General features: G+C 35.7%; 1 protein-coding gene across 1 annotated transcript; it reads left to right on the forward strand.

The window, feature by feature from the left end:
* The first annotated feature begins 1569 nt into the window (after positions 1 to 1569).
* LOC752447 (synaptotagmin-5) lies at positions 1570 to 23018 on the forward strand. The gene is made up of 7 exons (XM_030987907.1): positions 1570 to 1760; positions 4189 to 4540; positions 9711 to 9814; positions 10191 to 10397; positions 13080 to 13200; positions 14295 to 14443; positions 19327 to 23018. Exons 1-7 carry the CDS (start codon positions 1587 to 1589, stop codon positions 19480 to 19482), a joined length of 1263 nt encoding a protein of 420 aa, XP_030843767.1. The 5' UTR covers positions 1570 to 1586; the 3' UTR covers positions 19483 to 23018.
* Positions 23019 to 23889: the final 871 nt, after the last annotated feature.

The raw sequence follows: 23889 nt of genomic DNA on the forward strand, positions 1-23889 counted from the left end.
CGTTTAATGTGTGTGACTCGCATCCGTATTCTTATACTCTTCGGGGAAAAATGATGGCCCGAAAATTCAATTTATTAGATATTGTCGTTAAGGCGTTTCTGAAAGATGATAAAAACGTTGTCATGCGAAACTGTCTCTTCTTCTTGAACGTATACAAGTGAGCCGGATATCTCTTTCTTTATATATTTCCCAAGTGACCACATAATCGTTTGGCGTGATGAAATCTTTCCACGACGGGAAAGTTGTGTTCAAAATTGGGCAAGAAAGAGAAGTGTTGAAAGAAAGGCAGAAAACGGAAGATAAAGATTGGCTGCTTGCCTCGTGGGATAAGAGTGAATATCAGCATTTCGCCGAAACATGTTAGAAAAGCAGTTGGGCAAGAGATTGTCGTTATAGCGAAACATAAAGAGCGATTGGAGAGTGGATTGACCATAAGCATGGATTAACTTATTCATAATCATACTGTAACACATCACGCATAATTGTTTATAAGTCATGTGCTGAAAGAGATTTATTATGACGCTCATAATTCAGAAATATTATCTCTAAAGGAACATTCAAAATATGTCTCATAAACGTTATCAACAAGACTAAACAAAATCATGAACATATGTCGTCTGATTTATTGTGGAATTACATCACCAGTTAAGTGTCGAATAAAATGCTTTCATTACTACAGTAGCTTTTGATATTACAGTGATAAATCCTATCTACTTGTCAATATTTCCTACAAGATATCATCCGATTCATCCTTCAAATTTGTGATCTTAAGGAATATTATTAAAAAACTCTGGGTGAACAAACACTTAATCTTTGGATTGCAGTTGACATTTAACTTGTCTTTAAAAGTGCTCACAAGCACTGTCTGTAGATTCTTAAAAGAAAAGAAAAGAATAATCTTGCAGCGTAGGCGTATACAGGGGGGGGGGGGGAGGGGCTCCGGGAATTCAACTTTCACGTCCAATTCTGGAGACGATGTGCCCAAATTTGCTCATATTAGTGTAGCGAGGAGCCCAAATAGCCTATCATCGTAATCGGGCTACGAGATGGCCCAATAGTCTCTGTGCACAACTTTAGTTTCGCTGAGGGGTGGGAAATTAAGAAACTGAGTTGACATTGGGTTAAAAGGCGTCGCTACACCCCTTTGCGATAATGTGTCCGTACGCCTATTTAGCAGCAAGGCGAGTGAGCACATTTTTTGTTTAGTATTTTTGTTCTTATGATGGACACCATCGATGTTTGTTTATGTATGACGAGGCAAACTCGCGCCGGCTTTTTTGTGATGACGTAAAGTGTAATACCTCTCATATTTCAGTGCAGTAAAATACAAGCGTCAGTGAATACGCGCCGGACATTTGTTCTGCGCAATTGTCATTTATTTATTGTAAACACAATACAAATATAAAACAACCTTCTGTGTTTGTTTTTCTTGGTGGTGGCTAACCGCACCATTTCTTAACAAGGCTTAATTTTGCTGTAGACTTAACCTTGTTGCCGTCCCATTTTATTAATTTATAACAATTCAATTTACATTTACTTTTCTTCTTTCATCAAATGTTTCTCAATAGATCGACCCCGAGAGAAAAATGTTGTCTACGACCATCATACTCGGTATCGCATGCGGTATAGGTGGAGCCCTCTTCCTCATCTCCCTCTACGCTGTCTACACCTACTCACGCGCATGCGCACGATGTAAGGAGAAGACTCTTAGAGAGCAGCAAGAAGCAGCCGGAACTATTAACATTGCTGAACCGCCCAAGGTATTATCTCTTCTTAAGCCCAATATACACCATACACTATGAATATGACGGACAAAGAAAGAGGACAAAATATACAGTTTCTCATTCTACCCTCAACAAAGGAACATCCCTTCACTGCTATTATGTAAAAAAAAATGTGTAGAACAGGCGCACCTGCATATTCACCTGTTCTACACATTTTTACACAATAGCAGTGAATACTTTGTCTACCACAGCAATTTTTGAGGGTAGAATGAGGAACTGTATATTTAGTCCTCTTTCTTTGTCCGTCATATTCATAGTGATAAGTCCTTCCTGATTGGGGTTCTGTAAAAAGATAGCAATACCACTATTAAACTGAAATTTTGGTGAACATAAGGCCAAATTACAGAAATAACGTGTTTCGTTTGGACTGTACAAAAAAACGGGGAAGCAGTGCATTACTATTTACTTTTTTGCTATTTTTTTTCCATTTGTTTTGCTATTTTTTCCAAGATGGCTGCCATGTTTATTAAAGCTGGCCAAGCCTATTTATTCACAGATATTGTGCTATGCAAGTATACGGATGCAATGTATGACAACACATATGATTTGTTTCACTTAAGAAGCTATTTAAACAAAATGTCTATCACAGGCCTTTTTTCATTTTGTCTGGCTTTTCTCTGAATAGATAATAGTAGGAAAAAAGGAGCTGGCGGCCAAAAGGGATGCAGGCAGAAAGAAGAACACTTCAATTTTGTTATTTGGTCTTAGTTTTTTCAAATCGTAGGAGATCGCGAAAACAAAACCCGACAACACTACGATTCGGGCTTTCCCTCCCACAAAGAGTTTTATATTTATCCAATTAATACATGACTTCCAAAGCCTCATCGCAGTTAGATCATATAGTGTACGCTAGGCTTTACTCTACAGATGAGTGAAAATCCAGTGGTTTTGGAGTAATTTTGTATAAGGATCGCTGTTTTTGGTATTGAATTCACTCCACATTATAATGGAATACACTCTTAAGCAGTGGTCCAATATTTTATTGATAGTTGAGTTCATTATTGTGAGCATGGATTCAACCCCCATTAAGGTATTCCTTAATATAAATCCCCCAAATGGATTTCCATTCCAGATCTGTATGATCACAATGGTAATGAACTAACCTTTATTAATTTTAGTAACACTTACATAATAACATCCTTCTTTTGTGGTTGGATTGTGCTAATTAAAACGATACATTTTTGCAAATAAGAAAAATAGGGCATTTCTTAAGAAAGACAATTATCGTTTTGTTTGAGAAGAACAAGAAAAAGAGATTTTCCTTTTCCCTCCCGGCCAATGATCGTCTAGTGTCTGATTACGTGACCTTGTTTTTCTGCGACCTTGCCAGAGGTAGGGTGGTTTCCTAGCAACATCTACGTGTCTGTTCTCGTACGCCAAAAACAAGCACAAACGTCTTGCTTTGTCTTTGTTTTTCATTTCTTTGAGAGTCATTACCAGATCCTATAGATTATAATTTTAAACATACACTTCTGACATGATTTTCGCTCACGCTTATTCATGGAGCTTGGTGTTGTTTGGAGTGAGCCATACATCTTCGGATTGTTATACAGTGCGTCCCAGGAAAAACGATACTTAACTCCGTTTCGTTGACAGTCAGCCATGCATTAAGTCTTTCGTCTACGGCTGATTGTCAACGAAATGGAATTAAGTCTTTTTTCAACTCTGTTTGTTGCTACGTCAGGCACCCAGTGAAAACGAAGGCGTTTGATAAAATTATAGAAATGCAATCACTACTTTAAACAAACAGAACTTTGTCATTCCTTGCTCATTTTTCCTGATTGAGGTGTCATATGAAAGGGCAGATATTCAACTTTCTAGAAATGTGATTTTATTCTTGAAATTCAGATACCGTCCGCCAAATGACTTTTTGGTTTCCTCTCTTCAAATTCATTTCAATCGCTCATGCGTGAAATATGTATTATATGAGTTGCATCAAATGACAGAAGAGGATCTAAACTTTCCAAATATATGTCATTTATCAAGTTATGATAAAACATCGATAATTCTCGGGTTCGTTTTTTCTGGGACGCACTGTATTTTAATATCCATTTCCGAGTCCTTTTGATGAAAAGATTGCAAATCGTGAATGCACACATACGTGCAATTTCTATAGCTTATTCGATCGTGTTCGATTATTGTTTTTTGATCAATCAATTATGAAAAACGGGATAAAATAAAACATTCACAGCGCATTCTGCACAATGTTAATGGTTCTCCATAGTGCTCATTAATTTGCATAAACAAAAAGGAACAAGTCACGTGAACACTTTTAATATTTAAAATATTACAACCATTTGTATCATTATTTTTGGTTTGTGTTTGTTTGGAAAATTGAAATAATGTCGATTTTCTTTTTTCGTTTGATAACCTCTCTTGTAAATCATTATGTCATCTCTTCCAGAATTTCTTCATTCCTAAAGAAAGGATAGCCGTTCAGCCCATCGCTAACCGTATCCAGTCACCTCCACAGAAGATCGAATCTCCAAACCGGTCCGATCCGGAGCTGAACAGTCTCAGTACGAGTGACTCCAGCCACAATGGCTCATTTAGCGGTTCATTCGAATCTGAATTCGGCACCGTCAAACCGGAATTGTATCCAAGGAGAGATGACCGACTGGTGATGAATCAGTCGGACCAGTATGGAATCAGCGGTTCGACTATCCGTTCCAAACAAGGCAAGAAGATTGGACGGCTTCACGTCAAACTTAAATATGACTTCAATACATCCGACTTTGTCATCAAAGTGGTCGAAGGTAAGATCAATAGTCCTTTTTGCAAAGGCTTTTGAAAATCAACTCAAGGTCAATTCCATTACGGTCCTATAGAGATGTTCAGATGTTCGAATTTCGTAGTAGGTTATTGTTTAAATATATACAAATAAGAATGACAAGGCTACTGAAATTGCCTCAGCTAATTTGTCCAAGTCGTCGCAATCGTGTTACTCTAAAACCTGAATTTTTGTCGATGACATTCATACAAGGACAACCTGTAGTAGGTCCTCTGTTTTTTCCAAAAAAAAAAGAGCAAATAATTAATGCAGAACTTTTACAGGAAAGCTCACTATAAACGCTTGAAGAAAATGCGGAATGGCGAAAAGGACATTTCAAAGCCGTTTCAAGAAAGATTTAAACAAAATTTTACTTTACCGACTAGTTGTTGATTATTTAACATCCCTTGAACTTGGAGTCACCCATCTTTGGAATAGATAACAGTCAAATTAACCTAGAATAAGGGGGAAATAAAACAAGTCTAGAAGATAATATCGTACTGCTGTTGATTACAGAGTATTGCAACTATCATGTTAGTAGGCTAGTTATTCTACGTAATTTACAATTTCTTTATTAGCCATTAGTACTAAGGCTACAAATGAATAGTATTTCTCATTTTTTAACACTTTGGTTGCGCCTTTGGCTTTCTACAAAGTCGCTCGTTGGCCATACATGGAAATTTACACAACATGAGAGGCATTGACCGAAGGATTGCTTTGCGTAACACAATGGGTTAGCGAATTTTCAAATTTCCGGTCTCCATGACAAACCTTTTTAACACCGGTACACATTAATCTTGCACTGGAAACGGACAAATTATCTTTATATCTTCGGCACTAATGTCCTTTGGCAAGACATTGATCTACATTTGCCAAGCTCAACCCAGGTGATATGAATGGAAACCTGGCAGGAATTAATTCCTTTAAATGCTAGAGCGCCGTAATAATTTCTCAAATTTGTTAAGGCTCCTTGAGCATCCCTTGGGGCGGATATGTGCGCATTATAAATGTTATTATTATTATTATTATTGTATTCCTCAAGATAAACAAAATGTAGCACAAGGGGTTTAATTTCTTGTGCTGCATATAAATAACCTTAATCGTTTTGTACGGGATTTTGTTCGCAGCCATGGTCCGGTACATTCTGAATTATAGTTATCTAAATGTGAATTTAACATAATAAAAAACATGTAAGAAACAGTTCGGTCTAAGAGAGATTACCAAGTCACGGCATGTTCTTCCACCGTGTACACATATAGGTTCACAAACAACCAACTATTAACAGTTTCCGGTTTATGTTTAAATGTGATTTAGAATTAAGTAAGTTATCGGCCTATAAATGAGGGTAACACCATTAGGCAGAGTGCATTGACCCTGAAAGAAGATTCAGTAGGCTTGTCAGATTATCGACATTAAAAGGGTTACTAACGATTTGCCACAGGTAATGGGAGAGAGGTTACATGTAGATAGGGAAGATGAGGATGATATCAAGAGAGGGGTGTAGGGGTGGAGTGGAGGAGTGGGGAGGGGGAGGGGGTAGAGAAAGAGAGAACATCAGATAGGGACAGGAGAGGAAAAGAGATAACGCCAGACAAATGACGAGTGACAGAGGTTTAGACACAGATACATGTAAGATGATGAGATGGAGATAGTTTGGGTGCGTGCGCGCGTGTGTGTGTGCGATTTGATATGATCTGCGTTAGTATGTGATGCAGTAGCGAGAAAGAAGACATAAATACATAAAAAGAAGAAAACATAAACCAATGTCAGAGTTTATTCAAGTTTATGTAGCAACGAACTATTAATTTCATATTTATCATTGTATCTCAAAAGTCAAAAAGCAAATTGCATTCATAAATCGTTGCTACGTTGTGCAAATATTATAGCTTGTCCTACCTCACACCAGGTAATATTGCAATTCTGACCATTGGAATACAATAATTCGTACCGAGGACTTAAAGATGAAGTTGAGTTCTGGTCATGTGATTGTATTGTGAAAGAAACGGTGTGGAATCGACCAGAAAAGGTTGATCATCTAGCATATAAGAATTTGTGTGTATTGCAAGGCTCTGGAATCATCAAAATGATAAGAAAATTGGCCAAGTCTTGGTAACGTTACAAACACTGTACACAGAAAGATGTATATGGGACTACACGAACACATGGGGTAAAAATACTACCCGGATTTTTATGATGTTACATGACATATTTAGAATATGAAGGCATTTGAAGAGCCATGCTTTTCAGGGAACATGTCTTATCTGATGTTCTTCCACACTTGCATAATAAGAATGATAACGCTCACAAAATATTTTTCACCTCTTCCCAGAACTCAACCTTCTCTTTAACAAAGATGTTTGCAATTAGTAGTCTGACTACATTACGAGAATTTGACTTTGGGACGTGTGTCAGTCGTCTGTTATCTAAGTGATATATCATATGTCTCAGACACTGTAATCCATTTATCCAGATCTATCTTAATGCTTTTGTCTAAGCCAATTTGTATTAAAGCCATTAATCAGAAAGTATTAATGATCCCAAGCCCTGACGTTTAATCTTTCCGTTTAATTGTTCAACTTGCTTTAAGTTTTCATAAGGCGATATAATATTTCCATTTACCGGGACATAATAGTTAACATAACTACGAAGTAATAGGTTTTAGGGTCCCTAAGTACAACAAGACATGCAAAATGCGATTTTCATAACAAGATAAAAGCCATGCGGTATTAACTTATTATTCCCCTCCGAACTGTGTATGATTACAGACAAAATGTAAAAAATAATGTAATCAATTTACTTTTCTTTACTTCTTTAAAACAGATCTGAACACATAAACCTCTACAATTCTTCTTCTTCTCCATCTTCTTCTTCTTCTTCTTCTTCTTCTTTTTATTATTATTATTATTAATTAAAAAGGTGACAGTCAGTTATAGCAAGGACACGGTTGGAGGAATCGAAATGTAATAAAATGACAAACGGAAGGCGAAGGAATTAAAAAGAAAAGTAATAAGGGTCATTGAAGAAAATGCACTTGATCTAAATATCGGTCAAGGGTCTGTAATAGGTGTGAGAGTTGCAGGCGTGCACTACAACATTCTTGAATGGCAGCTGACTGGGTTAAACAAAGAATATTAAATTATAAAGAGAGAGAGAGAGAGAGAGAGAGAGAGAGAGAGGGAGAAGAAGGGTGTGGGTAGGGGATGGGATAACACAAAAAGAAAATTAGAGAGAGAGAGAGAGACAGGTGAGAAAGGGTGAAAAGAGAAATAGATGGAGAGAAAAGGAAACAGACTGAGAGAAATAAAGATGGTAGCAAAGGGCTTTAACCTAAATGTATATATATATTTAAATCTGCTTAGTCTTCTTTTTTCTTCTTATTTTACTGTAAAAGAAGAAGAAAAGACAAGAGTTTATACAGATGAATAATAAAAAGGAAATGAAAGGAAGGAGAAGAATGCAAAAGGAGTTTTTAAAAAGAAAGTTGGTATCATGTTTTGTAGCACAAATGAATCCGATGGATTGTAATAACTTTGGAATATTTCATGTATAATCAAAATGCAATTTCATGGTGAGTATCAAATTACTTCCATACGTGCTCCCAGAATCCGCATGGCCTTAGAACACCTGTCTGCAAGTCTATTATAAACTGACGTATAATTCTAAATCAACGATCCATACACGCACCAATATCATTAAACTTAATCATCTATTTTTAGATAAACTTGCCGAAAGGGATTTCTGCAAAATATTGCGATAAGAATACAAAGACCTCTTTCTTAATACAACTGATGAACATGTTGACGATGGTCTCACGAGTTAGTTAGGTATCAAAATTACTCGCATCATGACTTTAATTTATAAATGCGTAGGCATGACGTAACAATGCAGTCGGGTATTAACCCTTTAGGATGATGTGAAGGACTGGATAGATTTAATATCCGAACCCTACTTAACCCATCACAAACCAAGTGAACGCGGAACAGGAGAGTAAGATCGCTGAACGTCCCCATTTTCATTTAGGATTGACATTTAGGTAATCTGTATTTGTCCGTCCCGCCTGTAAGCTATAGACGGACTTAGTGAGGAAATTAAAACAAATATGGATCATATATATATATATATATATATATATATATATGGTTCAGGGCAGAGGGATATAGAGAGAAGGAGAGAGAGAGAAAGAGAGGCGAAGAGGGAGACAGAGAGACAGAGAAATATACAAAGGGGGGGGGGGGGGATAAAGTACTACTAGCATACGTATGACACAGTGGTAACAAAAAAATAATCAAGGGGTGTGCGTGTGTGTGTATTTGTGTGTAAGGGGAAGAACGGAGAGAAGGGGGAAGAGAGAGAGAGAGAGATAAAGGAGGGGGAAGGAGGAGGGGGAGGAGAGGGAGGAGAGGGAGGAGAGGGGGAGGTAAGCCTTAGTTATCAAGTGCCCTTGTTTCCCAAGTCATATATAAGTCTTTCTACAACTTGGAAGTCGCTAAAATTGGATTATGTGCATGATCGCTTTGTTAAAAAAATAATTATAATAAATTCTTGGTAAAGACTTGATAGATTATAACTACCCTGGTTTTATGATAAATTATTAGAGTTCTGCATAATGTACTGCATCTAGGGATAGCATCTAGGGATCGGTTTCACTCAGGCAAGGCTAATTTTCAGATCGTTACCATGGTAATACCACGTGGAAACTAATCGCCTATTAGATGCAAATCATACGTAAAACGCAGTAGTTTAGTCTGTGTAAAGCTGTTCTATTGTCAGTTGCTTCTCATATCTTATTTCAATTGTGATATCGAAAACTATTCTTGTACAATCGACGATGAAATAAATGACAATAGGTGATTATAATGGTGGTAATGAGGGTGGAGATGATTTTGATGATAATTAGGATGAAGATGAAAATGATAATGAGAGGATAAGGGCGATGATAATAATCTGGATTAATCTGATAATAATAATAATGAATTTAATAACAATAATGATTATAAGAACAATAGTTATAATATTGAATATTCACGGTGCAAAAAAAAAATCAAAGCCACTCTTGGTCATTTTGCATAGATGCCAACCACTGTAAACGAAATACGGTTAAAATTTACAAATTTTAAATATTAATTTCTTCATTTTTTCCTTCTCAATGATCCTAGCCGATCACTTACCCGCGATGGATATTGGTGGTTCTAGTGACCCCTACGTCAAGATATCCCTTGAACCTGATGAGGAAAGAAAGATTAAACAGTCTGTAGTACAAGTAAGTATATACTTCCAAACAATGCTTTAATGGAAACCTAATGGGATGATACAAAGCATTAAATGTATCTACAACGCACTCTTGTTTACAACAAAAAAAAGGTTGACACACAGTGTAAGTAAAATTATAAAAAAACGAAAAACCACTAAGGCATATTTAAAAAAAAGGTAATATCTATAAAATTATTATTAAAAGTTTTTTTTTATAAACATCGTACGACACGCCATTTATGGGTTGATCCCTGAATTGCCATAAAACGAGTATACTCCTCAAATAAAGATTGCATTGATACAAATGATTTAATTTGGTTTCATCGCATCTCTTTCTCTCGCTCTCTGTTATTTTGTTTTCTATCTCTCTCTCTCTCTTATTACAGAGGCGGACTCTAAACCCGGTGTGGAATGAAATCTTTAAGTTCCCTACAACATATGAAGAGCTGCAAGAAAAGACCGTCCGATTTTCAGTCTTTGACTTTGATAAGTTTTCCCGCCATGATGCAATCGGTGAGGTATTGGTCCGGATCAATGACGTAGATGTGTCACGTGAGCTAGATGTGTGGAGCGAACTCAGGTCACCACAGTCGGTAAGATCACGTGATTGCAAACTGATGTTTCTGTGAAAAGGCTACACCAATTAGCAGCCATTCTTCAATCAGTAGACAATTTCGTAGACGGCACGTGGACAAATGACCCCCCTAATATCCCCAAATCTATTGACCATGGGGAATGCCCGCTTTTCAAGTGAATCGTTAACATTTATTTAATCGACCTCTCAATTCTAGACACTGAACGACATTACTTAATATACAAATATGCACGTGTTTTCTTAAAAATTCGTTTTTATATTTTAGGGAATTTAATACCGAATCTGATGTACTAAGTCACAAAGTGGAGGATTTCCATCATTAATAACCAATCTTGGATACACCCCTCAACACACACACACACGCGCGCTCACTTACCCCACATATATTAATAATGTAAGTACACAAGCGGCACAACATAAAACCCCACATTCAATAACATTTTGTTTAATCTAGCGGTAGGGGAAATAAAATAATAATAATAATAGTGGGTTCTTGTATAGCGCTCATGTCAGTCAGATTTGACCCTCCTGGCTCTCCCAATTATTGCCCTGGCTTTAGCACGGCTGCCATACGGCGCTCTAGCATTTCAAGGAATAAATTTCTACCAGGTACCCAGTTACTTCACCTGGGTGGAGTGTGGCAAATGTAGATCAATGTCTTGCCAAAGGACATTAGTGCGGCGGTGGGACTCGAACCGCGGACCTTGTGATCGACAGTCCGGCGACGTATCCACTCGACCACAGCACCTCTACAAAATAATGAAGGGAAATCAAGCCAAGAAATGAACTGACGAAAAGAAACTTGAGACAAACAAAAATCCAAACTTGGCTATGAATGGGATAATAAAACAATAGCAATTGTTACGATCGTTCGGTTGTTCTTTCTGCTTAAACATTTTACATTCAGGCCAGGAAGTCTTATGTTTTCTTTCTGAAAAGCCGACAATGTCTGAACAAAATGACACTTTAGCAATTTTGTGTATTCAAGATCCAAATATTGGATTGAGAAAAACTGCTGGGAGAGGAACTACTGGGTCTCAGCTCTCAAATATAAAACATTTTCCTTTGCGTTTTCTGTTCATATGTTACAAACTGGTTGCAAGATAGTTGAAAAGCAGACGATATCTGAAACAAAAATAACACTTTAATTTTTTTGTGTATTTAAGATCCAAATATTGGATTAAGAAAATTGCTGGGAGAGGAACTACACCGTCTCAGCTGTCAAATTTAAAACATTTTCCTTTGCGCTTTCTGTTCATATGTTAAAAACTGGTTCCAGATGAGTGCAACTGGCAAGATACCCGCTGAAGCAGGAAACAATATTCATCTATCGATATCCATTTCATATTGACTGCTTCCCCCGTGCGATCCCGCCATCAATCCTCCCAAATAAATCGTACATTCCGATCAAATTGTAAGAAGTCTTATTATAGTTCAGTGTGCCATGATACATTCTCTAGGGCAGCACTATAGAAATCGATACAATACTGATCAGAAATTCAAGTAACATCTGCCGTCCAGCCCTCGAGGTGTTCACCAGGGCTCGTTCACACATTCATCTATTCACTTTAATATCAGACCTGTTTACATGGATAGATACCTTCAATTCATACGAATGTCGCACGAAGGAAGTCTTTATATAAACACGCCAGACTATATGCTTTTTTCCAAGAAAGACATGAAAAGGGGTACAACATATACGATACATTGTAATATACTAATAATTAATTTGTGTTTTTACCAGGGCAGTCTCCTCAGTACAAAAAGACTGCTTTACAAGAGAGCTATGAATACAGTACATGATACAATTAAAATACAATGTCCAACAACTATAGAATAACTATAACACAATATTACATTACTTTACTTAGGGGGGGGGGGGAGGGAGGAGGGGTGAAATGGATTTAGGTTCTTGTCTTCTTTAGTATTTTATAACAGGTTAGTGTAACATAAGAGGTAATCATTTCTTCAAAAACAAGGCAGATGGTTTGATAATAATTTCTCAAGGGAATATCCCTTTTCTTACTTTTTTAAATAAATTCTTCTCTACTTGATTTTATTGATTTGTTCTTTCATCATGTTCTTCCATCAGTCACTGCAGACTAATTGAAAACCAGTCTTAAGATTTAACCTGTGTACCCTTTTTTCATTACTTGCAATAATTATTTAATTAATAATTGATATTATTATCAATACTATATTCATTTGTCCTTTTCCTCTTCTTATTTTCCTCTTATTTTTCATTTCTTTTCCATTATTTTCTTCTTAATATAATAATAGATAAACGATGCCCCCGTCTTCCGAACCTACACCTCTGGTTCAAGATGCATTATAGGAGCAATAAATGAAAGAAGATATAAATCTTGATTTCTTTATGACATTATTATTATTATTAATTATTTATAACAAGTCCAAGTATCCAGAATACCTCCTATTAACTGTTCCCCAGACTACCTTGCTTATTATCTCAAATGCTCGACGTAAGATGTTTTTATTTTATATTTTTCCAATCATTTTCTTATCCGCCACAACATTATTATTGAAATATATCTCATATTTCAAAAATCGTAATTTAATTGTAATGAAAGTTTTTTCGTAAAAAAAAATAAAAATAAAAAATAAAATAAATAAATAAATCATATTACAATAACAAATCAAGATATTATTGGCTTGTTTTCAGAGAAAGGAGGAACTCGGTGACATTTTGTTTTCAGTCAGCTATCTGCCTACAGCTGAGAGACTGACGGTTGTGGTGCTTAAAGCTAGGAATCTTAAAACAATGGACATCAATGGAAGCTCGGGTAATTCATGATTAAGGCTTCCTTAACCCATTTTTCCCCTAAAGTTTAATAAATTAGTTTCCCCGTTTTCAATTGATTCAAAATTGTTTGTATTTTTCAAAATAGTTAAACATATTTTTTAAATGTCTATTAAATGAAACAGTGTGAATGTAAATTAGGCAAAGGTAAATGAAAATTGTATTATAAATGTCAACCTCTTTGGAATATCTGCCCCTTTATATCTGTCTCTACATATGTTAACATTGTATCACATTGTGTAAAAACAATGTAGAAGTCTTTTTCGCATGAAAAAGGATGTAGAATGAACTCGTAATGCGGTTACATGTTGGGATTTTTCTCAAATTTTCATTATTCCGAATACATGCTATCCCGAATGTCCCTGTTTTCATAAAAAAAATTGAAACAGGGATAATGAATATGAAGACGTATCAACTAGCCTATTCAACCTGTGATTCGTTTACTCTTTACTTCATCCCTTGCAAAATATAAAATTAATTATAAGTGAAGAGAACGTGTATAGTGCTGGTAAATGGCGCTGTTTTAGTATATTTATCGTTTTGATATTGTTTTCAGAATGTAGTATGAAATCTCGTATATGGTTAATTTATTTAAATCAGTCGTGAAACTATACAAACAGCTGTGTTATGTGCGGCGAGCGTTTTAGTAGGGAGCGTCAAATAATTGGAAATTCGGATGATACGGAGCCCATTCCATCTTAAAATATGCAAATCATAATAATGATAAGAGGAAAACTTGTTCTTAATATAATAAAGCATTACATCATTAAAACTCATGCATGAGAACAATTTGTAAATTCGCATTGAGTTTGACTATCTGGGAAGTGCTTTTCGAATATGATATTACATAATTTCCTAACGATGCCGGCTGCCTTAACGTTTAGTTGAAACACGGTCAAACGAAACACTTTTTTCAGTCTAATTATTTAATTGTTTTGTCACCGCTTAGTAGTTCATTTTTTTTTTATAAATATCATTATTATTTTTTTTAAAAAATATATTTGTCTATTTATTAATTCATGTATTTATCTATTCATTAATTCAAATCGTATTTTTCTATTTTCATCTTATTTATAGATCCATTCGTGAAGGTGTCCTTGCTTCAGGGAGGCAGAAGGGTGAAGAAAAAGAAAACCAGCGTCAGGAAATGCAACTGCAATCCGACATGGAACGAGGCTATAATATTCAACGTACCTGCTGCTGCACTCAACGCATGTAGCTTAGAGGTAAGGCTGTATTCCCGTACGAGTTTCGTTCAGGGGGTGTTTCACAAAGATCCTAAGTTGAACTTATCTCTAAGTTGGACTTAACAATTATTGAAAGCCGTTAGCATCATTAAAATGTTTTGTAAAAGATATTTTAAAAGGCATAAAATGTTGATTCAAATCATTCATATTTTGTATTATCAAGGAGATTTCATGTTCTTTATGTGGAAGTTATGAAAAGTCTTAAATACTTCAATTTTTGCATTTGGAAATATTTTATTTTAAGGCTACAAATGGCTCTTCATAAATTTTGAAGTCCAACTTAGAGTTAAGTTCGACTTAGGATCTTTGTGAAACGTCCCCAAGATTTATATCGTGCAAAATTAATGGGAAGAAGGGCAAAAAGGTTCTACGCGTATTCACTGAGCTTTGTGCTATAACACATATTTTTCTTTTTTTTAAATGATATATTTTATTTCCTTCCTCATAATTTCACATAACAAGAAATTCACATAACAAGAAATTATCAAATTAAGCAATATAAAACAAGATCTTTGATACAAGACACTTCATGAGTTACATCAATCAATGAACATAGAAAAAAAAGGAAAAACAAATTCTTGCATGTAACAGTGTATAATCAAAATAACAGTAGAGGAAGGTTTAAAGTGTAGATTTTTTTTTGTTTTAAATGATATTTTATTTCCTTCCTCATAAATTCACATAGCAAGAAATTTACATAGCAAGAAATTATCAAGATAAGCAATATAAAACAAGATCTTTGATACAAGACATTTAATAAGTTACATTAATCAATGAACATAGAGGGAAAAAAAGGAGAAAAAAAAGAAAGAAAGTCTTGCATGAAACAGTGTATAATCAAAATAACAGTAGAGGAAGGTTTAAAGTTACATATTACCATCCTATCCCAACACTCTCACACCCCCCTCTAGCCCACCCACACCACACCCCCTTTCACACACATAAACAACCATACAAACACAAACACACACTGCATGCAACCTGTTCCCTCAACTAACACCACACAAAATCTCCACCCCCCCCCTAGCCCACCCATCTCACACCCCCTTCACGCCGAAACACACGCTGCATGCAACCTGTTCCGGTTTGTCCACCTGTACACGAGAGAGAATTAATAATACTACTAATAATAATAATACCCACATAATACCCACATCCATTAAGGTAAAAATGCATCGATTTGTTCCCATTTCTGTAAGTGCATCCCCAGTTTCCCCTTTTTGAAGGCTATTTTGTATTCCTCGTCTCTGTAATTTTTAAGCATATGTACTGTTTTCTGTACAGATGGCAAAGTTCCTTCTTTTCTAGAAATAAAAATGATATACTTTACTAAAATTATGATACAATTTATTACAAATATTCTAGTAGTATTGCCGGATATTCCCATGAATATTGGTTTCCAATCATCAATGTCAATTTCGATTAAATGTAACTTTTGAATTACCTCCTGCCATAATCTTTTAACTTTAAGACAATCTAAAAATAAATGTTGGTATGTCTCTACTTCTAGTTTACAAAAGGAACAAAAATGGTCTGACCAAATTTAAAGAGCTCTCTTTTCGTATATACAGCCCCTTGTAATTGTTTGTATTGAAACTCTCTATGTTTATTACAAAGCATTGCACCTTTCATCCTTGTGAATGTTTCTTTCAACTCCGTCATTCCAAGATCAAATTGACAGTTGCCATCTGTAACATGTAATGTATACTCATTTTGAAGGTCTTCAATGAAGTAATCATATAACCGCCTAGATTTTATATCACATAGTTTCTGTAAACGTCCAAATATCATCAATTCTATTTCAAAATGTTCAGTGTCTACTTCCATAAAATCACTTTGTATCCATTCGTTTCTGATTGCTGAAAAGATCTTTTGAATTCTAAGCAAGCTTTTAGTTGCAAAACCCAAATTTAAAAAATGTAAGATCGGTTTTAAATGACCTCTGACAATTATATCTGATGCTTGAAGTATACCTTTCTGAAATAGTTCGACATCAAAAAATGTTTTATTGCTGAGACATATACACTTATTGCTAAATATAATCGGATTATTCTTATTTTCTCCAAAGTGTCTGCATTTATCTAATTCTTGCCATGCCTTCAACATGTCTTTATAAAAAGATGGTATACCCTTCAAGTCCATTTTATTTATATCATAATTACAAAGAAATATGAGTCCCCCAGCGCAGTAATCTTGATATAATATTTTCCGTTTTATTCTGTCTCTCCCTCCCCAAATAAAATTAAAAGAAATCTTTTCGATTTCTTCAAACATGTTTTGTGGGACTGTCATAATAGACGAAACATAATTTAGTTTTGAAAATACATATATCTTCAACAATTTAATTTTGCCAAACATCGTTAAATCTCGTTGCTTCCACCAACCGATTAGTCTTTTGATTTTGCTCAAAATTTCCTTATAGTTCAAATCATCTTTTATTTTGGAATGACGTGCGAAATATACCCCTAGGATCTTTATATGTTGTACCCTATGTCCAAAAAAAGGTAAACCCGGCCTATCACTTTCCTCTCCTAACCACATAAAATTTGTCTTATCCATATTTATCTTCAATCCACTTATTTTTTCAAAGTTTTTGAAAACTTTCTTCACTTTATTAATTGAATCCATATTTTTTAAAAACAATGTAATATCATCTGCATACAAAACTTGCTTTATTTCTTTATTCCCGAATCCTACCCCTTTAATGCTCTCATCTTTCCTAATATAACGAGCTAGTAATTCGATAACTATTACAAATAAATATGGAGAAAGGGGGTCGCCTTGTCTTACCCCTCTATTAATTCCAAAATATCCTGTTGAGTGTCCCCCGTTCATCACGCAACTGCTAACATTATGTGTGGAGGGTTTTAACCCAAGAACACAAAACTTTACCAAACCCAAACTGTTCCAAAGCTTTAAATAAAAGTTTATGGGAAATGCAATCGAAAGCCTTTTCAAAATCTACGGCAATTAAAAAGCCTACAGGCTGATACAAGGACTGAAAGAATGTATCATCAATTAACCGAACCGCTTCCCCAATATTCCGATCTTTAACATAGCCCACCTGATCGTAATGAATAATATCCTCCAATACCTCCTTTACCCTTGTAGCTAATACTTTCGACAATATTTTATAATCTACATTTAAGAGAGTAATTGGCCTATAGTTTTTCATGTACAACGGAGCTATATGTACACATAAAGCTCCGTTTAGTCTCATTTCACAACGCCCCCTATCGTCAGAGTCAGCAGCCATACACGTTAGCCTATGGAATTGTACAAAACAAATCGTTAACGATTCATTTTTTGTTTAAACGAAAAGCACATCCACCCAAACTTACGTTATCACAAGCTCTTTCATTGGAACCCTCATGTCCCATCGACTTTTGAAAGTTCACCCACCGTAATTTGATCAAAATAGGTGGCAAGCTCGTTATTGCCTATAATACACATGTGAAACAAGTCGAACTTTGGACTCAGTTTGCCAAGCGATTTTAAGATTATAGGTCAAGCACACGAAGGATAAGAAGCATGAATTATCATAGATCACTTCTGCTTGGTCCATTATGTCCATTTCATCCAACCCCCACCGTAATTTGTCCATTTAATAAAAGCAAACATTTTGCCGAGGTAAGCAAAAACATGAATATTCATGAACGCTCAGACAATACAGCCTTTTAGTACGTAAGGTGTAGTGAACGGGAATGGGCGATGATCCGTCCAGGAGGTAGAGGTCAGTGGTTTGTGCTGGCAATGTTCCAGCGAGGGAAAATGGGAAAATCGAAGCAATATGGATACAAAAATATGAAGCCTATACATTTACCTCATAAAAAGACCACCGCGGTCTTCCATTTAATATCTAAACGAGTCTAGAAGGGCAATCCAACCATTTATTAAGCTCATTTGTATGAAAGCAGAAAAAATAAGAGAAACAGAACGGAGATAGTTTTTAATAAGTCGGACAAACAATAAGACGGTTATGATGTTTTAACTATGGGATACGTTCAGCACCTATGTGAATCTGAAATTGGCAATGCTTTCAGTGGATAATGACGTTGTGACAGAGATCTCTCCTTTTTTTAGTGTACACAAATATTAGTAATATTTGTTTATCCTCCTAATGCCTTCTTCATTTGGGCACTACTCACATATATTATGGATAATAAATTTCCGTAGGTCCTCTGAATAAGGACCTTGAAAAAAAAAAACAGATGCGAAAAATTTACGGACCTACATAACAGTGACATGACCGATTCAGCCAATTAAAACTTCCATATGTATAGTGACCAAATCTTTCCAGAAGTCATACATTTCTTATTTTTGTCAGATTTTGTTTGAACTATCGCCAACTGCTTCTCTGATTCTTCTACTTTCTTTTGGATTTTTTGTCTATCAAGGCTGAATATCTCATTAAGCATTAAAATAAATTATCACCAGTGCGGTATCCAGACAAATGCCGGTTTCGGTAGGGGGAGGATTGGGAGGGGGATTAGTGAACTTCGAAATCTAAAAGTTGGGAGTTCCCTTGTTGTATGCGAATCTCAAATATTGTGAATGAAGTGTACCATTGAAAATATTTTCCATTTCTACATAGAAAAGGCGATGACTCTACTAAGGTTCGAGTTGTTGTTAGTAGTGGAGGTAGTGTAAGTAGGCCTAGTAATAGTAAAAGTAGTAGTGATCGTAGCCGTAGTGATAGAATAGTAAAAGAAAAGTAATAAAAGGGAAATAATTACAGGCAGTAAGAGGAAGAATAGGAGCAGTATCTATTTGTACTCATGATAAGTATACTCCATAAACAAAAAGAATACATACTTTATTTGAAAGAAGACAAAAACTTTTATTTATTAATTGCATTTCAGCTGATCGTGATGGACTATGATCTTCTGGGTCAATGTGAGAAGATAGGAGAAACAGTGGTTGGACCTCATTCCGGAGGACTCGGCCAGGACCAATGGACTGAGATGGTCCAGACTCCAAGGAAACCGGTATCAGTATGGCACACGCTCAGACCATGAATCAACCCATTCCACAAGAATCCTTCCGATTGATGTTGATAGATTAGCAACAAACTCCTGCCATGTGCCACAAGCCATGTCACAAGTCATTCAATTGAAGTAACTTTAGGTTTCTCAACTCGTCACCAAGTTTGAGGACAAGTTTCACGAATGAATTATACGAGTGAGATTTCAATTCATTAAACTCTATTTCACTTCGCTTAATTAACAAATTGTACGTACAACAATATTTGCAGGATACATATTCCAAACTGAACCTGTATCTTTGCTCGAAGAAAAAACATCGACGTTAGTTTAAGCAAAGCGTATATGTCAACACAATGGCACGGAAGGGGCCATAGCCTGTAAATGAAAGATCAAATAATGAGCATCAGACAAAAATTAATTCAAGTCATTGCGGGAATAATGGCATTTTGGGCGTCCCTAATTGATATCAGATGTCAGAGTGTGTTCATCGATGACGCTGGTACTCCACGGTATGTCAGCCACTGTGTACGGATACGACTAAATGTGTTTTGTTTTTGTACGCTTCGTTAAAACCATGGGTGTACAAATAGGACACAGTTTGAAACATGTTAATATTTCATAGGACATGGTGTTTATGGTGAAATCTAAATTCAGGTATCGCTTCATATAGTGTTTAGTATTAAAGCTTTCGCAGATAAAATAATGTAGGGAAGCTTCATGGCCGCGCACTAAAATTGTAGCACTGTCTGAACATTAAAACGATTAATTTGAGAATTACAGTATTATACCATAATAATGTCGACATAAGTCCGAATCGAGTAATTCCGTTAAAGCCGACGCATTGGTCTAAGAATAACAAAAGTATAACAAAACTTCGACATCACACTAGCGTCCGTAGTTAATCACGATTTTGGACAAATGCTGAAGGCCAAACTCGGGTTCAAATTGTCAGTAGAATACGGGTCCAAAAGAACACTTTCCGTTGGCCAATCTTTTAATTGACAAACATTGGATTGCCTTGGAGAATATTTATTCGCTTAAGCTTGATTCGGGCGCCAAAGCGATTATTAACTCACAACATTTTAGGATGAAAATGCAAATTAACAGACCAGCCGACAGCTAGACATAAATTAGTTGCATTAAAACCTTTATTTTAAAGCTCTTAACTTAAGTCGGATGACAAGACATCGGTCAGAATTTGCCGCTATGTACCTATGGGAAATAGAGGGACCCTGTGGGACACCAGATGCCTATCCGATTTTAATTCCTACGTCCCCGCAGTGATTACAAGGTAGGAGTACTCCTCAGGGAATGTAGATGGTTTATGTGCTTGATTTATTATGTTGGTTTGGTATTAACGACTGTAATGTGGAGGTGCCATGGTAAAGAAGTTCATTCACTTGACCCTCAGTCCGAGGGTTGAGGGTTCGAATCCTAGCGCGGCATTGCCGTAATCCACATGTGCCACTTAACCCCAGATGCAAATGGGTACATGGAAACTGTTGTGTGATAGTAATTGCAGGGCCCTCAGGGAGAGCAGCATTGATGCGACGAGGTTTCCAATGAAAAACAAAATTATTATAATTATATTATAATGTACCAAAGACAGTATGAATCCCGTTTACCTACATATGCACAAATAATATGTGAAAGAAATGCATCAAACCCTTTAAAAACTAATCTATTGTGTCCTCAGATACCTAGGACTCACATGAATTTAATGATAGTTTTCCGAAGTAATATTTCTATTGCATAGAGGTGTTGAAGTCTAGTGGATACGTCTCCTGACTGTACAGCACAAGGTATGGGGTTCAAATCCACGCCGAAGCACTGCCGTCCTTTGGCCCGACACGAATCTACATTTGCTCTCGACCCAGGAATAGTAAGTGGATACCTGGCAGGATTTATTCTGTGAATGCATGGGCGTTACGGTTGCTGTGAAGCCCGTGTACTTTTCCTGGTAGCGTGCCATAGTAATTAGTCTTCTTGGGGTAGTTGTCCACCATGCCATTGATGTAGAATCTTTCGAAAGTCGATTTTCAAGATAATATACTACAATGACGCGTGGAAACATCACAATGATGATGATAAGAAAGAGAAGAAGAAGAAGAAAAAAAGAAGTAAAAAAAGAAGAAGAAGAAGGAAAAAAATGTAAGAAGAACAAAAACAACATTGGATATTTCTATAGCCCACGGTTCCATCACGCAAGTTACCCATTATAACGCCAGGGGTGGAGAGTGGCAAATGAAGAGAAATGCCTTGTCAAAGGACTCAGACTGCAAACCATGTTATACATAGTTCGACGACGTATCCACTAGAGAATATAAAACATATAATCTCATGGATTATAGACACCTCCCAAAATAGAAATCATGATAATTGTTTACGATGAGGCTAAGTTTTGTGAATGATCTGTGTTGCCTCTTAAATATTCGTATCCTGTATCGATTGTTGTCTCAAATTGTATATACTACCTCGAGTTTTACATTTTTTCGGATTTGAAATGTTTTAATGATAAATATGTGTGAAATTTAATACATTTTTAGTGATACACGTTTCTGATTTATCGAACATTACCTATTGAAATGGCGTTTTACTGTGATTTTACATTTTATGTAAATATGAATTTACAGTCATATGATCTATAACGATGTAAATAAAATTTTATGGTGAGTATTACGTATATATATATATATATATATATACGCAGGTGAACTTAATTTCGGGATATTTTCTTTGAATATTCTTGCAAATATACAACCCACCATCTATCTAACACTATTCCATGGTATTTGGGCCTGTAACTAACTATGTCTTAACTATTCCTTAACGAGTTCGAAAGTATTATACATATTCGAAACTCTATTGGGAATCTTTGAAACGAAATATATCGATATTTGCACAGTTTATAAAGGCATTCAAAAATTAAAAGACACTACCAGAAAAAACAAAAACAAACAAGAGAAACGATGATTCCGGTTTCTTTAAGCTGAGAGTCCGAGTATTCATTCATTTTAAATCCATGAGGACCAAGAATCGCTACAAAAGAGTCCACAAACAAAATAGGCCTCCACTTTTTACATTATTAACAAGACTCACGATATACTCTGGGAACTTATCGGAATTGTATGATATCCTACAAACTTACCGTCATCGTAAGCTTCCAGTGAATTCACGTTTAATCTTTTTTGAAATTATACATTTCTGTAAATATTGTAGTATCTGTATTGATAAAGAAGATTTATTTATTGATTTCCTTCGTAAGGTATGTTCGATGTTAAATTGTATGTACGGTGCTCTTGTGTTTTAATTTCAGAATGTGATATAGTTTATTGGATAAAAGTTCTATATTTTGATGAAACAGATCTTTAAAACAAATGTTGACATGTATATCAAAACTCTATTGTACTGATATTTTACCTATTATTGAATATATTTGTTAATGTAAGATGTTTTGTTTGGAATGTTTTTTGTGTCTATGTCTCATTAATTCTATGTAGCAGACATTTGCAAATTGTACAAACGAAGAAAACACTTTGAAATAGACTTCGATTATATTGGGAAGTCGCTTTTGTGAAGTGCATTGTGTTCTTTATTTCTGTCGATTTGAGGGCTGATGGGATACCTGGCAATTGATGTGGGTAATAATGATTGCGTGGACCTCAGGAAGAACAGCATTGATGCTGACGAGGCTTCCCTGGTAAAAAAAGTAATAGTAATATTTATTTATTCATACAAGTTTTAATGAAGCAGTGTTGCCTCTTCAGTTAACAAACTGCTATCCGTGCACACTAACAACAACGTATATAAAATATTTACAGACTTAAGTAATATTGAAAACATGACATAAGAAACAAAGATTATGCGAAACAAAATATAAATCATAACAAGAAATGTTGTGAATACAAAATGTATAGAGTCACACCAGCTTAAACATAAGGTATAATCAAAACATCCAACTGATAAATTGCTAAACTGTCCAAGTACTGAATAATGCCGATGAAAGGAAAAATGATGTAATTAGTAGAAGAATGTTGAGTGAAGATATATTGAGGGAGGGTAAAGAACATTTGTAAATAGAGAGTGAAATAGGAAATTAGGGTGGGGGGATTTGGGAAGGATAAACACAGAGAGAGAGAGAGAGAGAGAGACAGACAGAGAGGGAAAACAATGAAGTAAATGGGTATTAAGGAAACATAAGTCAGCTTTAGTGAATGTCCTAGAAGAGTTTACAAGTAGGTTCAGAAGACATGGACGAATGGGTAAAAAAAGGGAAGAGGTAGAGGAGGAAATTGGAAGTGTGTGTGTGTGTGAGAGAGAGAGAGAGAGGGGGAGGGCGAGAGAACGAGAGAGGGATAGACAGATAGGGAAAGAGAGAGAGAGAGAGAGGGAGAGAGAGAGATATAAAGAAAGAGAGAGAGAGAGATAAAGAAAGAGAGA

The sequence above is a fragment of the Strongylocentrotus purpuratus genome, unplaced genomic scaffold (genome assembly GCF_000002235.5).
Source record: "Strongylocentrotus purpuratus isolate Spur 01 unplaced genomic scaffold, Spur_5.0 spur5_scaffold_17, whole genome shotgun sequence".
NCBI lineage: Eukaryota > Metazoa > Echinodermata > Echinoidea > Camarodonta > Strongylocentrotidae > Strongylocentrotus > Strongylocentrotus purpuratus.

Coding starts and splice junctions, on each gene's coding strand:
- LOC752447 (XM_030987907.1), top strand. CDS start 1,587: ATGTTGTCTACGACCATCATACTCGGTATCGCATGCGGTATAGGTGGA. Junction 9,815..10,190: donor TTAAACAGTCTGTAGTACAA/GTAAGTATATAC, acceptor CTCTTATTACAG/AGGCGGACTCTAAACCCGGT. Junction 13,201..14,294: donor GGACATCAATGGAAGCTCGG/GTAATTCATGAT, acceptor TCTTATTTATAG/ATCCATTCGTGAAGGTGTCC.